We start from the raw sequence: 21,063 nt of genomic DNA, 5'->3' as shown, positions 1-21,063 counted from the left end.
TTAGGAGAAAAGGAAGAGAATAGGGTTAAAGAAAAGGAGTACCTTGAAAAAAGAAAGAATGAGAAAGAAGTAGGGGACGAGAAATCACATCCCCAGCCCTCACGCTCTCTTCCAATCATTGGAAGTCGAAGACGAAATTGTCAAAAGCAAAAAAGCTCTCTTTTTCTTTCATAAACATAACATAACATGCTTTAGGCTTAGGGCAACCTTTATAAATTCGTAATTACATGAAATTACCAAAATACCCCTACTAAAAAAAAGTTTTTTTTGAAAAAAATTGTGCATAAACTGTCTCAAAACTTAAATAAACCAAATGTTCATAAACTAAATTCAAATTTAAGATGCCCGATGGGCCCTGATGATAGCGCCGTGAAGGTAGCGTAATGAAGGTGGGCTGTGACGATCCAACGGTCCCATCACACCATCCTCGCAATCCAACGATCCAAATGTCTACTTTAAACAACTTACACATGTCACGAACACATGTGTAAGGTCTTCAACCTCTAGAGACCCGACTCGTATCCGTCTTTTAACCACATTGACATGGGTAATGCACACCTCCTGCGTTGATATACTTTGAATGGCCTGATGTCCGCATCACCTGGGCTATGAGATAAAGGGATTGATTCGTTATGCTCTATCGATTCGAGCTTTTAGAGCAAGTGGTTAATTGCCCTGCATCAATAGTAGTCAAGAGATTGGAGCAAGGGGTAGTAGGAGAGGAGGGTTGTGGGGCTGCAGTGCAGTAGTAGCATGAGGGTGCCAAATGTACCTCCAGATCCAGCGATATATAAAGAGGAGGGACGAAAGCAGAAAAGAATGAAGGAAATATTTAGTGGATGGTATGTGAAGAAAAGGGTGAGTAAGTTCATCTCTTTTTTATGATCGCATCCCAACGAATGCATCGATGAGCCTGCACTTCAAAAACATAACTGTAGAAGTGCAATGTAGGGGAGTGTAATACTGACAGTTTAGAGTCCTTTTGAAAAAGTCTGTCTTTCTTCATTGACAATTGCCCATTATATAGGTAGATTACAAGCTATTTAGGGAAGAAAATACAAGCTGATCTTCAGCCCCTACCATATATACATCTATCTAAATATACTGTACAGCTAATATATCCTAATTAAGGAAGGAATAAATCTGTATAACTGTCATATCAGTCAAAGCTGTAGATATTAGCTGTAAAGCTGTAAATCTGTAAATCTGTAAATCTGTAAAGCTGTAAATCTGCTGTATAGATTGATATTTCCTTTGACATCCCCCCTCAAATTAATGCTGGTAAATCGACAAGCATCAATTTGCTAACGAGAAAATGATGGCGCTGACGAGGCATGGATTTTGTGAAGATATCGGCGATCTGCAAAGTTGTGGAGATATGTGGAAGAGTGATGACTTGATGATCATAGGCTTCCCTGATTGAGTGACAGTCAACCTCGATGTGCTTGGTGCGTTCGTGATAGACTGGGTTTGCGGCAATTTGGATGGCACTAGTGTTGTCAGCATGGAGTGGAGTAGGATGTACGGGAATGAAACTGAGCTCTGTGAGGAGACCACGCAGCCAAATGATTTCGGAGCATGTTGCAGACATGGCTCGGTACTCGGCCTCAGTAGATGATTTGGAGACGTGGTCCTGCTTCTTGCATTTCCAAGAGATAAGGGCATCACCAAGAAACATACACCAGCCGGTAGTAGATTTCCTGGTGTCTGGGCAGCCAGCCCAGTCAGCGTCACTATAGGCTTGTAGCTGAAGTGAAGAACCGGAAGGGAAGAATAAGCCACGAGTAGATGTCCCAAGAATGTAGCGAATGATGCAGCGGACTGCAGATAGATGGAGATGCCTCGGTGCTTGCATGAATTTGCTGACGGTATGAACAGCATAAGAGATGTCTGGTCGGGTAATGGTTAGATAGATAAGACTACCAACCAACTTCCGATAGGTAGTAGGATCCTCAAGAAGCTCCCCTTCGTCACGTCGATATTTCACATTAAGTTCCATGGGGGTGTCAACCGAAGTAGCGTTGGTGAGACCGGCTAGCTGAACCAGATCTTGACTATACTTGTGCTGATGCAAGAGGAGACCGTGCGGCTGATGATGCACCACTAAACCCAAGAAATAGGTGAGCTGGCCAAGATCTTTCATGTGAAATGTAGAATTCAACAAAGTCTGAACCGCAGAGATTGCCTCCAAGTCAGAGCCAGTGATGACGATATCGTCCACATAAACAAGGAGGTGTGGATGTCCTTTGTAGAAAAAGAGAGGAGTCATACTGACTTTGAGTGAAAGAAAAACTAAGCAAAGTGGATCGAAACTTCTCAAACCATACTCTTGGTGCCTGCTTCAAACCATACAAAGAACGTTTCAGTTTGCAAACATCAGTAGGTGAGGAAGTGGGCATACCAGAGGGAAGTTTCAAGTAAACGTCTTCCTTGAGATCACCGTGGAGAAATGAGTTCTTAACATCCATTTGATGTAAGGGCCAGAATTGGGATGCAGCAAGAGCGAGTATAGTTCGGACAATGGTCATTTTGGCGACCGGTGCAAAGGTCTCATCATAGTCGAGACCATATTCTTGTTTGTTGCCAAGTGCCACTAACCGAGCTTTGTAACGATCTATGGACCCATCGGAATTAAGCTTGATAGAAAACACGAACTTACTGCCAAGGGGTTTCACGGAGGAGGGACATGGAACAACATCCCATGTTTGGTTTTCTTCAAGTGCGAGAAGTTCGGTTTCAATTGCTTTTCGCCAACACTCATACTCCATTGCCTGTTTATAAGATGAAGGAAGAGAAATAGACGACAAAGTGGCTGTGAAGGATGAAGGAGAAGAGAAACCAAACCTATCTGGGGGTCTACGAACCCGAGTACTGAGTCGGAGAGAGGGAGGTGCAGGTGCTAAAAGCAGCAATCGGGGAAGAAGCTTGAGGGGGCTCAGGAGGTGCTGAAGGTTGGTGGGAAGTGGCGGTGGAGCGTCGTCGATACACTAGGAGAGGTTTAGAAGGGACTGGATCTGCAAGAGAGTTAGGAAACATAGGCAAAACAGAAAATGAAGGAGAAACATGATCCTGATGGGTAGAAAAGAAATATTGATTTTCGAAAAAAATCACATTTCTAGAAACTCGAATGCGACACAGATTTGGATCATAGCAAAGAAAACCTTTCTGCTGTACTGAATATCCTAGAAAAGCACATTTAATTGATTGAGCCGTAAGTTTTGTGCGTTCATGTGCAGGAAGATGAACATAACAGACACAACCAAAGGTACGAAGGTTAGAATAAGTTGGAGGGTGACCAAATAACTTGGTGAAAGGTGAGTCATGGTTCAATGTGGGAGAAGGCAATCTGTTAATGAGATGGACAACAGTGGAAAGAGCTTCACACCAAAATCGAGAGGGCGTGGAAGATTCTAACAGAAGAGTGCGAACCACATCAAGAAGGTGACGGTTCTTCCTTTCAGCCACTCCATTTTGTTGAGGTGTCGAAGGGCAAGACCGTTGAGAGATGATGCCATGATTCTGTAGGAAGTCCTGAAACAAATGAGACATATACTCACCCCCATTGTCAGAACGAAGGATTTTGACATGGGCCGAAAATTGTGTCTGAATATATGCATGAAAAATCTTAAAAACAGAAAATACTTCGTCTTTGGAATGAAGGAAATAAATCCATGTGAAACGACTATAGTCGTCAATAAAAGTGACAAAGTATTTGTAATTAGCATGCGAAGTGACTGGTGCCATACCCCACACATCACTATGTATCAGATCGAAAGGTTTGACAACATGCGGTGTGTGAAAAGGAAAGGGTAGAGTTTTACTTTTGCCAAGTCTGCAAGAACTGCAATCAAACTGAACAACACTAAGAGATGGTGTTTCATTATTCCCAAGAAAACCAGATTTCAATAAAGCATGAAGTACATTAGAGTTTGGATGTCCAAGACGTTTATGCCACGCTCGGTAATCAACATGAGCAGAATTACAAGCGACAAAAGGCAAAGAAAAAGAAGACAAAGGAAATTGAAGAGGAAAAGGACGTCCCACTTTAGGCCCCCTCGCGATCATCCGCCCTGACTGTTGATCCTGCACAACACAACCAGATTTAGAAAACTCTACTTTACAATCATTATCAACTAACTGACCGACAGACACAAGATTGGTGGTAAGACCGGGAGATATGAAGACATCAGTGAGAGAGGAGGAAACATCACCAGTGGCCGTGATAGGTAAATGATTGCCATCAACAGTATGAATTTTGAGATTTCCAAAATATTTGTTTACATTGGTAAGAGAAGCAGCATTGTTTGTCATATGATGGGAAGCCCCGGAATCAAAGTACCAAGGAGATGATGTAGTGAAGGGTTTACCTGAGAGTCCTAAAACTGAAAATGCAGAAATGATCATTTGTTGAATCATGTCAGGGGTCACGGGTTGGACTGAAACGGGAGCAGGAGCAGGAGCACTTTGTGTTGTATTCACCAAACTACCCGCACTAGAAGAGCCAACTGAGACAGTATATGCTGTCTCCGATTTCTTGGGGGGTCGAGTTGGGCATTCCTTGATGATATGGCCATCCTTTTTGCAATAGTTGCAGAATTTTCGGGGACAGTTTGCAGCATAATGACCAAATCTCTTGCAACAGAAGCACTGAACAGTGCTCATATCCCTACTTCGTGGCCTGCCTTGTGCTGCATAGGCTACAGGAACAGATGTAGATCGTCATTGTTCCATGGTCGTTTGAGTGAGAAGGCGCTGTTCCTCGCGAAGAAGATCATTTAGGCATGTATCCAAGGAGGGGACAGATTCTCGGTTCATAAGATTGGATCTGGTGCCTTCAAATTCAAACCTTAGTTTCATTAGAAATTGATCCCTCTGAGTAGTTTCATGGACAGATTGAACAGAACTAAGACCTTCGGATGGTAAGTCAGCATAAACTATATCAGTGTATTCAGCCCAAAGATTAGTGAATCTAGAGTAAAAATCAGAGATAGAAAGACTATCCTGTTGGAGAGTGGCCAATTCATGTTCAAGCTGGAAACGACGAGCAGTGTTTTGTTGACTGTAGACCTTCTTCAGGTATGTCCACATCTGAGCTGCAGTCTGAGAAGATCGAAGGTTCAAGATGATGTTGGGTTCAACGGATCCCAAAATCCATGCCATAACTTGTGCGTCCTTGACTTCCCACTTGGCGTGTCGGTCTTTGTCTTTGTCTTTGTCAGGAGCTAGGTTACTGCCATCAACATGTCCCCACAGCTCCTTACCTTTGACGAAAATCCTGAAATGAAACGCCCAAGCAGAGTAGTTCTTGCCATTGAAACGAATCAAAGAAACATCAGACTTATCGAAAGACATGAGGTCAACAGAACTAGAACAAGAATAACCGAGACTAAGAAACTTGAGAGCACGAGACAAATGGAAATTTAGAGCTATAGCTCTGATACCATGACAGTTTAGAGTCCTTTTGAAAAAGTCTACCTTTCTTCATTGACAATTGCCCATTATATAGGTAGATTACAGGCTATTTAGGGAAGAAAATACAAGCTGATCTTCAGCCCCTACCATATATACATCTATCTAAATATACTGTACAGCTAATATATCCTAATTAAGGAAGGAATAAATCTGTATAACTGTCATATCAGTCAAAGCTGTAGATATTAGCTGTAAATCTGCTATTAGCTGTAAATCTGCTGTAGATATTAGCTGTAAATCTGCTGTAAATCTGTAAATCTGCAAAGCTGTAAATCTGTAAATCTGTAAATCTGTAAAGCTGTAAATCTGTAAATCTGCAAAGCTGTAAATCTGCTGTATAGATTGATATTTCCTTTGACAAATACCACCTACACCACGTGAGATTATGCAAAAATATTTAGATGATGACGTTGCTGACATGGAGCGATATTTTAACGAGTTAAGGCCGTCATGGAAGACATATGGCGTCACTGACCTATTGAATTTCATAGTCTGATGTAAGGGGAGGATCATATTCTTAAATTCCATAGACGTTAATAATGAGATTATAAATCGAATTACATCTATGGGTTAATGCATGATGTCATGAAAGAAGCTGAAAAGAAGAACATCGTGCAGTTCATCACAGACAATAGGAGCGCATTTGTAAAGGCAGGGAAGGACTTAACGAAGTACAATTTGTGTTGGACCCCGTGCCTAGCCCATTGCATAGATCTCATGCTCAGGGCGATCGTGGATAGGCCTTTAATGAAGAATGTGATTAATGATGATCGGGTGATCACCAATTTCATCTACAACCACACCTGACTACTAGCCGAGAAGCAGGAGAGGTGTGGTGGGGATATAGTGTGGCCTAGGGCAACATGGCTCACCACAAATTTCGTCGCCATAAACAGCCACTTAAAACATAGTAGGGATTGAGTGAGCTCTTTAGCTCTGGGGAGCATTCCAATTGGAATCAGTAGCAAGAGAGTAGCATGGATGATCAAGGAGCTCGTTTTAAGCAGCTCCTTCTAGGACCGAGTGTTAGATGGATGACAAGACATATCCATCAATGGGTTCCTTGTATGAGTCCATTGGTTAATGAAAGATACCATCAAGGCTAAAGCCCCTAACTCATATAAATGGGTGCATGAAATAATTGACAACCTCTAGGAAAGGGCTCTTGCGAACCCACTTCATAAGGCTGATGAGTAGTTACATGAGTTATATTTAATTTTCCATGTGTTTCAATACTTTACCAGTTCTTTGCATAGTATGTATGGTTCTTTTCTTATATTAATATGTAAATATGTGCTCCATGTTGGGTTTCAGCATACTTCCTAAATCCCAAGTATCATTATAGCCATAGACACACCGAGGATAATAGCTTGAAGAAGGCACTGCATGAAGTATATAAGAAGCTATTCCCAAACTCTCTGGGGAAAGCCAATTTCAACAATGAGGTAAACATGTTATGCACTTAGCTCGTCTAAATTCCTCCAACGCTTTATACTCACAATTAATATTAAACATCATAAACAGATTGTTGCCTTCCCTGATGCAAAGGGTAAATTTGGGTATGAGGCCACGAGATTGTTGAGGAAGACGATGATGCCATGTGAGTCGTTGCATTAGTTATCTGCTAAAATTAAAAGTTGGTTTTGATGTTTTAATACTACATGTGGAACTAAGAGTAAATGATCAATTTCGCAAGCGAATGGTGGCCATGTATGGGAGCAACTACAAGACATTACAACGACTAGTTATCTGTATGCTCGCACAGACGGTGTCCTTATGACCATGTAAAAGAAATTGGAGCACCTTCTCTCTAATTCACAACAATAAGCGAAACAGATAAAGTTATGAGAGGCTTCAAAAGTTAGTCTACTGCCATTACAACATGAAGATACAAGAGAAGCTGCTACATGAAGAAGGAAGAAGAAAAAGCATAGGACCTGTTGAACTTGATAACAATCGGTCAACATGCATATGTTAATGATGATACAGAGGACCCACTTTAAGAGTGGATTAAGTAAGATGGCCTAGATCGAGCGAATGGCCAACCAGAGTTGCATGTAGCAAAGGAGGTAGTTTCACAGGGCATTAATGTTGACGCTCATGTAGAGAAGGCTAAATCTCCCCCTGAAGCCTTCAACCCATTAATGAAGAATGAGGAAAGCAACCCGCAACAGTCGTTGTCACATAGGACAAGTGATGGCCACACCCTATCCAATGCTAAGAGCGACAAAGGTGGCAAGGACATCCGAGCACCATTCAAAGTATACCAAAGGAGGAGGAGAGCTTTGGCCCCAGTTCCAACATCTCTATGGTTAGATGATCATTATATGGGGCCCGGATCAAGTACATAGACACCTAGAAGACCCCAATGCATGTTTATGCATCTTTGAAGACCCCACACTAGGAAGAAGCATGTGAGTTACACATAAGAGCTTATGGAACACATCTAAATTGTTGGATTGAGTGGACGCTTTCATCGAACCGTTGGATTTCACACGTTAGATCATTCAGCCCGTTGGCCCATGTTGATTGTTGGGTCATCTTGGTCGGGGACAACATGGGACATTAGTTTAGTGATTTTCTTAGTTTATTTATTTTGTGGGTTGTTTTACATTTTAGTTGAGTTAGGGGGTATTTTGGATATTTTTAAAGTAATAAGCGTGTTTTTGTAAAAGCACCCCAATTATTCTATAAAGGGGTGGGCGTGTGAAGCCTAGAGGAAATTATGCATTGAATGAAATTTCTCTCTTTTGCTTTTTTAGCAACAAGAAAACCTCCTGTGAATGGAGATGGTGTGAAGCCGTGGAGTGATTCCACTTATCTATCTCTCTTATTCTCTTCTTCTTCAACGTATTATCTCCCTTTTTTCTTTTCTCTCTCTACTTCCCTCAATCTCTCTCTATTTCTCTCGTCTTCTTTTTTTTTAAAAGGTAACAGCAATTTATTAAGAAGCCGCCGAAGCAAACAAAGAATACAACACCAAGCAACCAGCCCAATCAAAAAGGAAGGCTTCCACCAGACAACAGAAGAAGGGAGAACCAACTAGTCACTGAACTTTCCACTTTATAAATGACACCGTCCACCCCCATACACTCATTCCTAAAACAACGCCCATTCCTAGCACCCCACAATGTCCAAAATATCGCCAAAATGAGCAACCTCGATACAACCTTACCAGATTTACCTACAACCTTACCAGATTTACCTACTCCTCCATGTCAAACCCAAACTAGGTCTCTTTTCTTTATTTTCCTTTCGTCTTCCTAAAAACCACACCCTAATCAAACCCTAATCCATTTAAACCTCAACCAAACAAGTCGTAACCCATCCAACCCCAACCCAAACCTACACCGACCCGAGCCCGAGTCTGTACAGTCGTACAAGCACATGTGTACAGCTATCCCTACGGACGGCCCCCTTGTTCCTTGGCCCTCTCGTTCCATCTCCCTCATTTCTCTCTTCCTCTTAACCATTACTCCAAGCCCCAAAACCCTAGTTCCCCAAAATCCTAATTCCTAAAACCCTAAATCCCCAATCCATAAACCTAAACCGTCAATTCCCAAAACCTAAAACCCTAATTCCTAATTCCCAAAATCCAAAAAACCCTAAACTTAAACCTAGTTTAGCCGAAACCCTAAAACCAAGTGAATCCTTGTGCTAGATGGAAGTTCTACCTTACATAGTTCCTAATCGATTCATATTTTGTTAGATCTACATTGTGGGATTGTTTACGGCTTTGAACTAGAACATGTTTTGTTACTTAGATTCTTTAACTTTGTGATGGAGTAGTTTATTTTGCGTTTGATTGCTTTAATTAATCTGTTATTTAGCTTCAATACATCATCCTAAGTTAGACCATCCGTCCTGCATTAGATGATGACAATGGTGATGACCGCGGTAATGATGGGGATGGTGGTGGCGAGAGTGAGACTCAACCTCTGAGTCAAAGTCAGACTCAGGTTGGGAGTCAGACTCAGATGCCTCTTAGCCTGTTCACTAGGGAGTGATTATGATCACAGCACCGAGGACAAAGACCATGGTTCTCGTCCATAGGAACCGCAACCCCACATCATCCAAAATAAGGCATTCACTCATCGTGTTCTTAGGAAGAAGAAGCAGACCCGACAACTAATTGGTTTGAGGAGGATCTCTTAACACGGAGTATGGGGTCCATCGACATTGGTGATTATCATAAATAGAATAACTCCACTTCTATGCCACAGGAGCGGTATTGATATGAATCATATGGTGACTATGGACCTAGTGGATTTGTGTGACTTCAGCAATTACGGCCAGTTTTTCAACTACAAGCAAGAGAACACCTCCGCATACAGGCAAGAATATTTACAATATGGCTATGGGCAGGAATATGGCTATTCAGGAGCTTCATATATACCCACCCCATATCCAGCTCCAAATCCACATCAGCCACATATTGTGATGATTACGCAATACCCACGAATGGGCATACCGGTCTAGTTTAGAGACGATAAGTACCGATGTTGTATCAAAGAGTATCCTCATTGTATCATTCTAATATGACTTGAGAACAGTATTGTTAGTTTGTGAAGACGCAATAGTATGCCTGGACCCTTCGAGATAGAGATTATTTTGGAGCCACCACGCAGCTGTGGGTATGAGCCACAACCACACACATCATCCACAGGTATATTTCTAAATTTCTACTTCTTTTTCTTTTGAATGTATTGTGTTTCCATACATGTCTTCTTACATTTATAAATTATATGAATTAACTTTGAATATACTTGCATCACTTTGAATATAATTGCATCACTTTAGTCAGGCAACACATAAATTAAGATCCCATACAAAGGAAACCTATTATGTGCACTTTTTTATGATGCTTTTATTTCTAAGTGTATATTGATGTCTTTTTTAATAATCTCTAAAGTTTCATTAAAAAATTCGACCAATTTCCCGATGTTTTCCTATGTTTCCCAAAAACAACAATACATTACGTGATACACTCGATATTTCCCATGCGATAACCAATATATTTTCATATCCTAAAGGTGTGATACATCTGCCGAAAATGATGCGAAAAACCTTGCTTCATGTAACTCACAACAAGACTCGAACCAAGTCTCGATCTCCTTCAGCGAAGCTCCCTCTCTGGCAATGACAATCAGGGAGTTCTACAACTGTGGTTGGGTTCTCTTGAGAATTTCCGGATTGATCTTCACCACCAGAACCCCTTCCTCCTCTTACTTCCAAGCCCAGACGATCCCCTCTTGATTATCCTCCATAATTCGTGGATCCTTCCTCTCTCCGATCTTCCCAAACTCCTTCCCATCCACCCTTCGACGAAGGATTTGGCTACCCGGATCTCCTTACCTTTACCCCTTAATTCTTTTTTCTTCTCTCCCTTTTTACCCCCAATTTTCTCCTCATCTCATCTTTAGAATCTTTGCTCTCATGATCTTATGATTTCACTTTCCCTCCCTTTATTTTATGCCTCATCTCTGCCCTGAGTCGCTTCACCTTGATAACCCCTTATGTCAACCCTAGACTCCAGCCCATAGTGAGCTTTCTACACAATAAGCTCCCTACCTTTGAAGGCTTTACCAAGAAACGCAGCTACAGCACTGTCCAGCTCCTCCATTGTCTACACGCAGACAAAGGCAAAACCTAGAGGTCCATCTTCATGTCCATAGGAATCACAAAATCCATGACTCTACCACAATGATTGAAAACGCTAAGAGTGTCAGATAATCCGGCAACGATCGACCCTTTTGTTTCGATTAGTTCCGGCCTTCTTCCTAGACGACAAGGTCCACCCATCCTCGTCCTGCAGCTCCGGTTCTTCTTTGACCATCCTTTCTTTCCCTTTCCCTTCACAAGAAACCCCTTTCACCTCTCCTTTCTACACCACTTGTCCCTAACCATGTCCTCAAAGCTACAACCACCCGAGGAAGGAAGATCTCTCGAATTTGCAGGTTCCTCCTAGTCTGATTCAACTGATGTGGTTGAGGAGGTGCAGCAAGGCAATATTAATGGGTTCCTCCTCGTCTAGGATATGTTACTACTCCATATACATACATCACTCTAAGCTTATGGCTTAGTATAATATACCTCAAGAACACAACTCCAGATCATGTTACCAGCATACAGTTGCAACTTTAAACACATTACTAGGCTGCACATCGGAGTCAACCATTTCTTTGATCCAGCATCTTTCTAATAATGTTCTAAAAAGTACAAAATACCCTCGCTAGTAATGTTCATATTCCAAACCGTCCTAAATACTAAATATAAAAGAGATAAAAGCTAGGTGGATCGTACGGTGGAATAGCCCACATCCTCATGCGTTAACAACTACCATTTACCCCAATACCCAAAAGACATGATATACACCAGACGGGAAAAGTTAAAAACAGAACATGAAATGAGAGGCATGCAATAAAAAGTACCTTCTACAATGCAATTTTTCAATAGATTTTAATAATGATAACCAAATGATGGTTTGTATATAAGAGGAAAGTCAAATGGTTTTATAAAATATTACTATTTCCATTTGGGAAATGGAAAACAATGGCTTGCTATCAAACCATTCATCGAGGCCATGCCCACCAAGGTGGCCCTCCAAAGAAATGAAGCTAAGAATATATACCAGCACAATCAACTTTATTTAACCATCGCTGCAATTTGGAAAGTCAATTTCAATTATCCATGTGATCATATATTTTACATTCATTAAAAGTTAATAAAATTAAACCAACAGTAAAACAATGAAACAAGTATGAAAAACAAGATGAAAAATCAGAAACCTGTATTGGTGTTGGTTTATGATATCCCAGGGCTTCACAAGCTCTGAGTAAAGGACGAGAAAGATTAAGTTCAATGAATGAATTTGCTGAAAAAGACGCTCCTTCTGATGATGCAAAAAATGCAGTGGTGCCTCCAGGCGCGATTACCCCATCAGCATCCTCTGCTTTGTTACTTTCCTGTCAACAGATAACATGATTCATAAGACCCTGACCTTAGTTACACGCTAGCAGCGATTTCATGCTTAAATATGAATCAAGAGACCAAAAACAGATATACTACAGAATACAAGAAACACAGAGGAACTTCTACTCATAACCCATTTGCTGTCACCCAAACTGGGTCAGCAGGGAACACATTGCCAAATCAGGCCACAATTTATGGCCCAATTGGACTGTGGGGCCTGCAGACTATACATACCATAAGATTGTGTATACAGTATATATAGCTCATACAATGATATATAGGGAGTCTTATGAGACGTTTACTCTGTTATTTTTCTTTCCTATAGTATCTCTCTTTTATTGCAAGATAAGACAATTCACGAAAGGTTACTCGTTTGGACCAAATAGGCTTTTAGCCTTGGGTTCTTCACTTTAAGTAGGAGTCCAACTGACAATTCGCTAACTTGTGAGTTTCTTGTGATTGGAAACATGGTCTGGTTATGAGATGTTTCTAGACAACCTTTGGGTGAGATTGCCTTAAGTTTTGCACGGCGTGACTCCACAAAGTTATCCCTACTTCCCTTCATTAAATGTGAAAAGCACCAAGAAATAGCAACAAAAAATATACACAATACTAGAACCTTGCAAGATTTTCCACACAAGAACAACTTGGTGCAGTTTAGAGCAAGGAACTCAAGGTTCCTACTAGTTCAGTTATCGAAAAATGTGGGCCAATTAGGCAACAACTCATCAACCAAGTTTACATCTAGCACACTATCCTCTCAAAATGAAAATGAAATGATAATGCTCGAATTTATTAAATTTGAAGAACTTATGACATTCCTGTTTCATATTGATTTTACAAGAGGGGTGCCAATGGACATGCTTCAAAACTCGAAGAAACAGGTTTGGAACCCATTTGCATACATCAACTTCACATACTAACATGTGCAACAGCTGATTATTGAAATATTCCAAGTAGCAACTCTACAACCTTGTATGGTTTACAACTGCCCTTGACCCATTTTAGAAAATTCCATCAATTTTATTTTATTTTTTTATCATTGGCATTTCATAAACAATTCAATAAATAAATGCACCACCCTGGACCAAACTTACAGCCAAATACCCATTACAAAGATACCCTTGAAAGGCTGAAATGGCAATCTGCATTCAGGGCTCTGAATACTATGAGTCTATGACCTCACTTGAGAACTAAAGGTCAATCAATTCGTAAATTCACGAGTTCGTCTTTCACGCTGGTACCACCAAGTGGAGCTGACGTGACTGCGTGATTAAATGATCCAAACCATCCACACGGTGGGCCGCATGGCAAATGGTCATTGTCCAAGAATCGCATTGATTTAAAAATTTTCTCTGTATATTGTATGCAAAGAGTTCAAGGGAAGGGAGTCGAGCTAGACAGCCTCATAACAGGGTTGGTCAGTAGTGATGTTGGGTAGAAATAGATTAAAGGAAGCACTCCATAGGTTGGACTCTAAAGGAGAAAAAAGTACCCCTGCGGTTGGATACTTGGGTTGAAGAGGCTAAGGGTGTCAGTAGAGTTATTTATATTCCTTCTCCAATTGCCAAGGGAACTCAATGTTTTAGCATGGAAGGTGTTAAGACTCAAGAGGCCAACCCTACTCCCTTCATGGTAACTTTCATTTTCAAGCCTTGATAAATTGGTGTTACAGATCAAAGCAATTTAGAGACTTGACTTCTTTTTTTCTTTTTTTCTTTTTGGTTATTACTTCAACTACCTATATGACGCCACCTGTTGGATGGTCAAGTTCATCAACTAGATATCTAGATTCATCCATGGTGAGACCCACCAGATGGATTATTTCAAATCATCCGATCAAGCAAACATGCAGTCCTCATTCACCAAAAGGCATGCAAACTGAATTTAGAGCAGAAATTGAGAATTGCTAGGTTGATTCAAGTGAGAGATTTATGAGACAGTGAAGCATCACAAATGTTGTGGCACATGCATGTGATTTTTCTTTGGAGTAAATAACAATAACTTTATTAAGCCAGAAACTTTAATCTAAGGGGTCATTTGGCACCTGAAATCCAAGATTTGGGCAGTTGGAAATTGAAATCCAAGATTTGAAAGCGGATCATGTTCAGCACCCCTAAAAATCTTGGGCTTCAACCTGGATTTCAAATCCATGAGAAGTACCCTTTTTTAAAACCTGAAAAAGAGCGAAGTTGCAAAATCCTAGAGTTTCAATTCTCTCCAACTTTCATAACTACCCTCTCCTCCTCTCTTTAAGATATTCACGATCATTTAGGCCGTTGAATATTTTCACTTACATTCATGCAATGATGAAAGGATGCAACAAAAATCAGGCCTGTGTGATCATTAATGTGGGTCACACCATTGAAAAATTTTGACAACCACCAGGAAAAAATATCATATTTTATTTTGATTGTTAAATTAGTGGGCCCACTTTTGTGAGTCGCCTGATGTTTTGAATTACTTTATGGGCCCATGCAATCTTACAATGGACTCAACACAATGATTGTCTTGCATGTTGCAAACATGCATGTTAGAATATTTGAAATAATTTACCTTATCACATTCATTATCCTATGAACATACACAATTCCAATAATCCTTGAAGTTGAAATCCAAGCTGCCAAAAACAATTTCTGAATTCCATGATTTTGAAAATCTAAGCTACCAAATACAGCTGAAAATCTAGGGTTTTAAATCCAGGATTTCAAAACTAGGGTATGAAATCCATGCCCCCAAATGAATCCTAAGGGGAATGGGTCCCCCATACGACGAGAAGAATGGCTCACACCCTCCTTGGCTAACACATTGCAACAGGGTTAGCCTCTCAGCCTGCGTGGTTAACAAAATGTGTAGAACATATCTTGTTGGAGACAAAACCCCAATTCCCATGGCACTAAGACCCCCTCTTTCACCCTTCCAATTAATCTGCTATTGAACATTTTAAGAGCATCCCTTAAAGAGAGCACCTTCAACACGTGCCCACACCAAAGGAATTGAACCTAAGCCAGCTATGTGAATACAACATTTCTCATCCCTAAGCACACCCCCACTACCGAAGGGCCTAGGATTAATAACATAAGCACCATCCAACTTTAGTATCCAGACACTGTAAGAAGGCGGCACTGATCTCGCACCAAAACTTCCCCGAGGCAGCACACTTGAAACCACAGGAGACTGCTCCTAATAGACTTCCTATTCAGAGATGCCATTGAAATTTGGGGAGTTGAGGAACCAGGTGATGATGCTTCCTTTATTTTCTCAAGCAATGTCTGCACCGGAGTCTTGCTTGAAAATTCTGTTATTTCTTGCTTTCCATATTTTTAGAAGTACCTTCTTCTTTCCATGAAAAGGGCCATGAAACTATCAAACTGCACACTGCACACTTATATACGTGCAAACAACACCATCTATTGGGTGAGTTCCACCATCAACATGCCCTGATGCAGAAGTAACGCCAGTCCAATCCAATTATCAGATGGGCCACATGTGTAAGAAAAAATGGAGGTCTATATATAAAAAGAAAAAGAAAATAAGAAGCAACCAACGACCTATATTCATCAATGCTTGTGCCCCACCAAACGAGGGAACCCTCTAGAATTTTAGGCCATTGCATGTTTAAAATGGCCCTGCCTGATGAGTGACATGGATCACATCAGCATGCCTCTGGCAAACCACCTTGGCACTTCTCCCGCCTCAGCATTTCCATATGAAATTCTCCATTACTATCAAATAATAATAATAATAATAATAATAATTTAAAAAATAATAATAATAATTTAAAAAAAAAAAAAAACAGATACCGAAAAGCAAGGGCGATTCTTACTCGCTTGACCGGTTGAGATGCACGGCGGTCACTGTCGTCTTCCTCATCGTCGTTGTCGTCATTGTCGGGCAAAGGAACGGAGCGCTCCTGACGAACTCTGGAGATCTTCGAATCGATGGAGGTGGTGCTCTTGCGGGCATGTTCCTCGGCCACGGACTCTGAGTAGGAGGCGAACTCCCATGGCGACTGAGCCTCCTCTCTCTCTCCTTCCCTCTCTATCTCTTCATCAGAGCTGGCTGCATCGAATTCGAAGGCTCCATCCATCGGCAGTTTCTGATGCTGAAGAGAGGAAAACGGAAGGGTTTAAAGAGGGAGAAGGGATTTTGGAAGGGGTTTTTGAGGAAGGGTTTTGAGCAGCCGTTAGTAAGACTTACAAGTCCTCGGCCTCCGCAGCACAGTATACTCGGGTTTTTTATGGAATTTTAGAGGCAACGGTGACCACATTTTCGAGACGGGACACGGTTTGGCGGGTCACCCGCAACACCACCCAGCTAGCTGATGTATTTAATCAGTCCCGTTCATCCATTTTTTTCAGGTCATTTTATGTCATTATCCTAAAAATGAGGTAGATCCATAGCTCAGGCAAACCTATGGTAGGAAACATTGGGGATAATGATGTCCACCATTAAAACCTTGTAAGGGTTTGCAGTCATATTTATTTGTCATCGAACTGTTTATAAAGTCACACAAACCTAAATGAAAGAATTTTAAAAAAAAAAAAAACAACTTATATGGGTTGAAAGAAGTTTTCAATGATAACGGTGTGGTCCGCTTGATCTTTGCATTGCTATTTTGTTAAGCTCATGCTTTAAAATGAACCTGAAAAAATGGATAGATGAAAACACATGCATCATGACAGAGCACACCAGGTGTTTGAATCACCAGTCACACGTGTGTCACGCCCTGTTTAGGTCCGGACCAGGCTCTGTCCAAGCCTGGCCTATATTTTTTGAAGTAATTCTAAGCCCGACCTGGGCTTATGATGGGCCAGGATAGTTAAGTTTGAGCCCAGACCAAAATGTTAAAATAGGGATTGACTCGTGTCTAAAAAGGTTTTAGAAATAATAAATAAAAATAACTGTGGGCTCCCAACCTTTGGCTTATGCAATCTGATCCATGCTTTGGTAGACCCCACTGTCAACAGAGATAAAGACAGTCAAATCTGTTGCAGTTGCCAAGACACAGTTGCTACAATGGAAAGTCCCAGTTGTGGTGACAAAGGCTTGGCAGCCAGGACGCCGCTGCTACAACGGCGAACGCCCCATCGCAGTGATGAAAGCTTGGCCGGTTGGAGCGTAGATGCAGATGGAGTGGGTTGGAGGTGAAACATGCAGTGGGCTGCAGATGGGAGAGAGGGAGATGAGTGGCAATGAGACTAGTATTTGAGCTTCTAAGTTTTTTTTTCAGCGCGTTTGCTAACTCAAGTAATCTCCACCATAGTGTTTGTGTAAAATCCACCCTGGCCACCTAGTGTGTCACCTCTTGTTAGACCCAGGTCCCAAAAATCACCCCATGTTATATTTCAGGTGGACCGCATGTTTGGGAACAGTGCATAGGCAATACTCACCCTCTAAACTATTTCCCTTGTTATAGCCCCACCACCTAAATAATGTATAGACCTGATATTTGGGACCCAATCATAATTTCTGGTTTGGTATCTAATGCCTAGAGTGGAATTTATTTAATATTTACAATGGCCATATAAATTTCGAGGGTGGACGTCTCTCTCCCAACTAGTTCCCTTAGCGTGGAACACCTGAATAACTAATCAGCTTGCTTCTTTTTTTTGCCATAAGCATAAGTTAGTATTAAAAATCTAACGGTCGAGGTAGATTTTATCTAACTAATTAAGGTGGGCCCTATTCAAAATAAATGGCTGACCTCTCCTAACTGGTTAGAGTTTTCTAAATTTAATAAAATTTCATGGGGCCAACTTAAGTTTTATGTAAGATCTATTCCGACTGTTAGATGTGTAATCCAACACTAGCTCGGCATAAAAAAATTGGATTGATCTATGATTTAGATGGGCCACACCAATTGAAATGGTTACAGACATCATTGTCATGATACTCAATAAAATCCACTCTAACTATTAGATTTCATACTAATTTGTATGCAAAAAGTACAAACACTTTGGAGGGTAATCATTGTTTTGGATACTTTTTCTAGTAGTGTGGAATGGGGCTGCTTTTGGGGTCATGGCCTAACATGGTATGACACACCTAATGGCCGGGTGGATTTCATGTCAACACCAAGGTTAGACCAACCAAGTTTCGACTCACTTTAATAAAGTCATATAAATTATTTTTTCTCCAAGCCACCCCAAATAACTTTCCTAGGACAACCCCCATTTAGTTTTTAAGCACCCATCACCATGATAATTTGAGATATGCTATGATCATTAGATGTGCAATACCAAGTTATGGCTATTGCCAAAAAACAAGTTAAGTAGTGATTTAGGTAGGCCACGTCAAATAAAACAGTTGGGAGAGACGTCTAGCTCTTGATATTATATGGTCCACCTTGATTATTATATCAAAAACCAATCTAATAATTAAATACTACACTAAGATTTAGGCCTGGAGCCCAATTAAAAGGGCCCATCCATTATTCATGTGGGCCCATGAAGGGAAATAGTTTGGAAGTTGAGTGGTTCATGTACATTGTTTCCAAGTGTGTGGTCCACTTGAAACACGGAAGAGGCTAGTTTTCTGTATCTGGTTCTAAAATGGGGTGACACAACCGATGGTCAAGGTGGATTTTATATAAACATTGAGATGGGGCCCACTTGAGCTGGAACTATTTTCCTGGGAGAAATAACTTTTCCCTGCTCTGCTGTCTTCTGGGAAAGGAGGAAACGACAATTTTAAAGTTTAAATTTTAAAATATTATTTAAAACATATGGGCTTGGCTGTCCGGCTTTTGGGTGCCTTAGTTCAAGCTCCGACTAGGGAACGGGCTACAGATTTGAGCCTGAGCCCGACCCTCAAGCCTAGACCCCCAGCCCTTGAGACGGGCCAGGCCCAAAAGCCCGTGGGCCAACCTGGCCCATTGACACCCCTAGTCTTGGAAGACAAATGAGAATTAGGGTATATTGATGAATCTCGTTCTCGGCCATTTCTAGGGTATTTTCAAATTTTGAGGCTTTTCTAGGAATATTATTCAGAAAATCTCTCCAAAATAGAAATATTTATTGTGAATTATTAAATTAAATTAAAACTTAAATATGTTTATATATAACAAGTTGCTTAATTTGTTTACTGGTTCGGAGTTAATATCGTGATATTATTGCAATGAAAACATGATATTTTAAAATTCATCGATATTGTGAACGAATAGGGTTCAAGCACTTGTCAGGACCCATCGGGTCTTTGCATCTAGATTTCAGTTTGAATTTAGTATAAATAAGTGCATATGCATGGTTGAGCCAACCAATAGATGGATTATATCGCACAAACATATGCTATAATAATCAACATGTATCGAAAATATGTAATTCACTATTAAAACTAATTGGCCAAGCCATCGACTTACCGAGTCCATCACAAGGACCTAATATTAACGCGATTAGACTCGACTTCAAGTTCTAACCGGGTCCAAGAGGTCGTGCTTTAAGTAGACCAGCTTTCTTCACGGGTCCATAAAAATGGGAACTGGAGTCATTAACATGGGGTTGGGTCCATTGGGTACTGGCGGGTCCAGGTAGCCATTGAATCACATATTTGAGATCACGTATTTGCACCGAGACATGGGTTTACCATTCTTGAGCCAATGCAATGTCTCTTAAACGGGAAAACTAGCTTTGATCCTTGAAAAACCCTTAAGAAGCAGATTCTTTATTTCCAGCTTACCTAAGATGTGCTTGCCTAGATCATCTTTCTTGAAAAATTGTACTACAAAGGGCTGTCCAAGTGAGAAGGGTGCTCCAACCCAACTTGAAATTTTTGTTGGTTTGGGCTCGGCTGAAAATCCCTAAGGGGCATAAAAATCACATTATTACTCCTTGTAACCAAATGGATAAAGCAAGCAGTAAGGGAAGAAAGAAATGAGAGATGCTTCAGGGATGTTTCCAATTTGGTAGAATCCATGGATCGTAGAGTGAAGCAATTAATGGTAGAGTGGGCTTCAAATGTAGACAATCTAAATAATTATAATTTTTTCTTTCTTGGTGCTTAGGTGGTCTGCTTCCTCAGTGGCCCTGCTATCTTTGTTATTTCCCCTTTTAGTCTTTTAATATAAATTCCGGGATCTTTCAAAAAAAAAAAAAACTGTCAAATCACAGTAATGGCTCTTAATCACCACCAACTTGGATGGGCAGACTTGCATTGACATGGCATAGTTTTTTGGGGCCCACTACTATGATGTATGTGTTGTATCCACATTGTCCATTCATCTTGTAAGATCATTTTATGAAAAGAGGCAAAACACGAGGCATGTTCGAAATGAAAATTGACCATGTCACTAAAGCAATTGGGATTTAGCGCCGGCCATTAAAAACTTCTTATGGCCTACAAAAGTGTTGGATGAAGCTGATATTTAGGTCACGCCTTAAATATTATTGCAAAATGGATAAACGGGGTGGACATAGCACATACTAGGCAAGTTATATCCACATATATCTAATCACACAAGTATATTACATACATATTCAAAAATTGAAGCTGCTAGTTGGTACTAGTATTCAGGCGGCTTTACTTCGAACTGGACTGCTTTGGTAATGATATCATTACCCGTTTACACCACATTACCGTGGAAGTCAGCCATTCAAACAGGCCTTAATGGGATCTGGTGTA

The 21,063-nt window shown here is 40.8% G+C and overlaps 1 protein-coding gene across 1 annotated transcript in view; it reads right to left on the bottom strand.

Moving 5' to 3' along the window:
* LOC131243522 (DEAD-box ATP-dependent RNA helicase 28) overlaps nt 1–16,670 on the bottom strand; it is a 76,501-nt gene extending 59,831 nt beyond the window's left edge. The window contains exons 1-2 of the mRNA XM_058242928.1: nt 16,271–16,670; nt 12,261–12,437 (exon numbers count right to left, since the gene is read on the bottom strand). Coding sequence (XP_058098911.1) covers nt 12,261–12,437; nt 16,271–16,534 — 441 coding nt within the window. The 5' untranslated portion in view covers nt 16,535–16,670. The remainder of the gene's footprint in view (nt 1–12,260; nt 12,438–16,270) is intronic.
* Between the last annotated feature and the right edge of the window lie 4,393 nt (nt 16,671–21,063).

Source organism: Magnolia sinica, chromosome 4 (genome assembly GCF_029962835.1).
Source record: "Magnolia sinica isolate HGM2019 chromosome 4, MsV1, whole genome shotgun sequence".
Lineage (NCBI taxonomy): Eukaryota > Viridiplantae > Streptophyta > Magnoliopsida > Magnoliales > Magnoliaceae > Magnolia > Magnolia sinica.
This window is presented reverse-complemented; position numbering and strand designations above follow the sequence as displayed.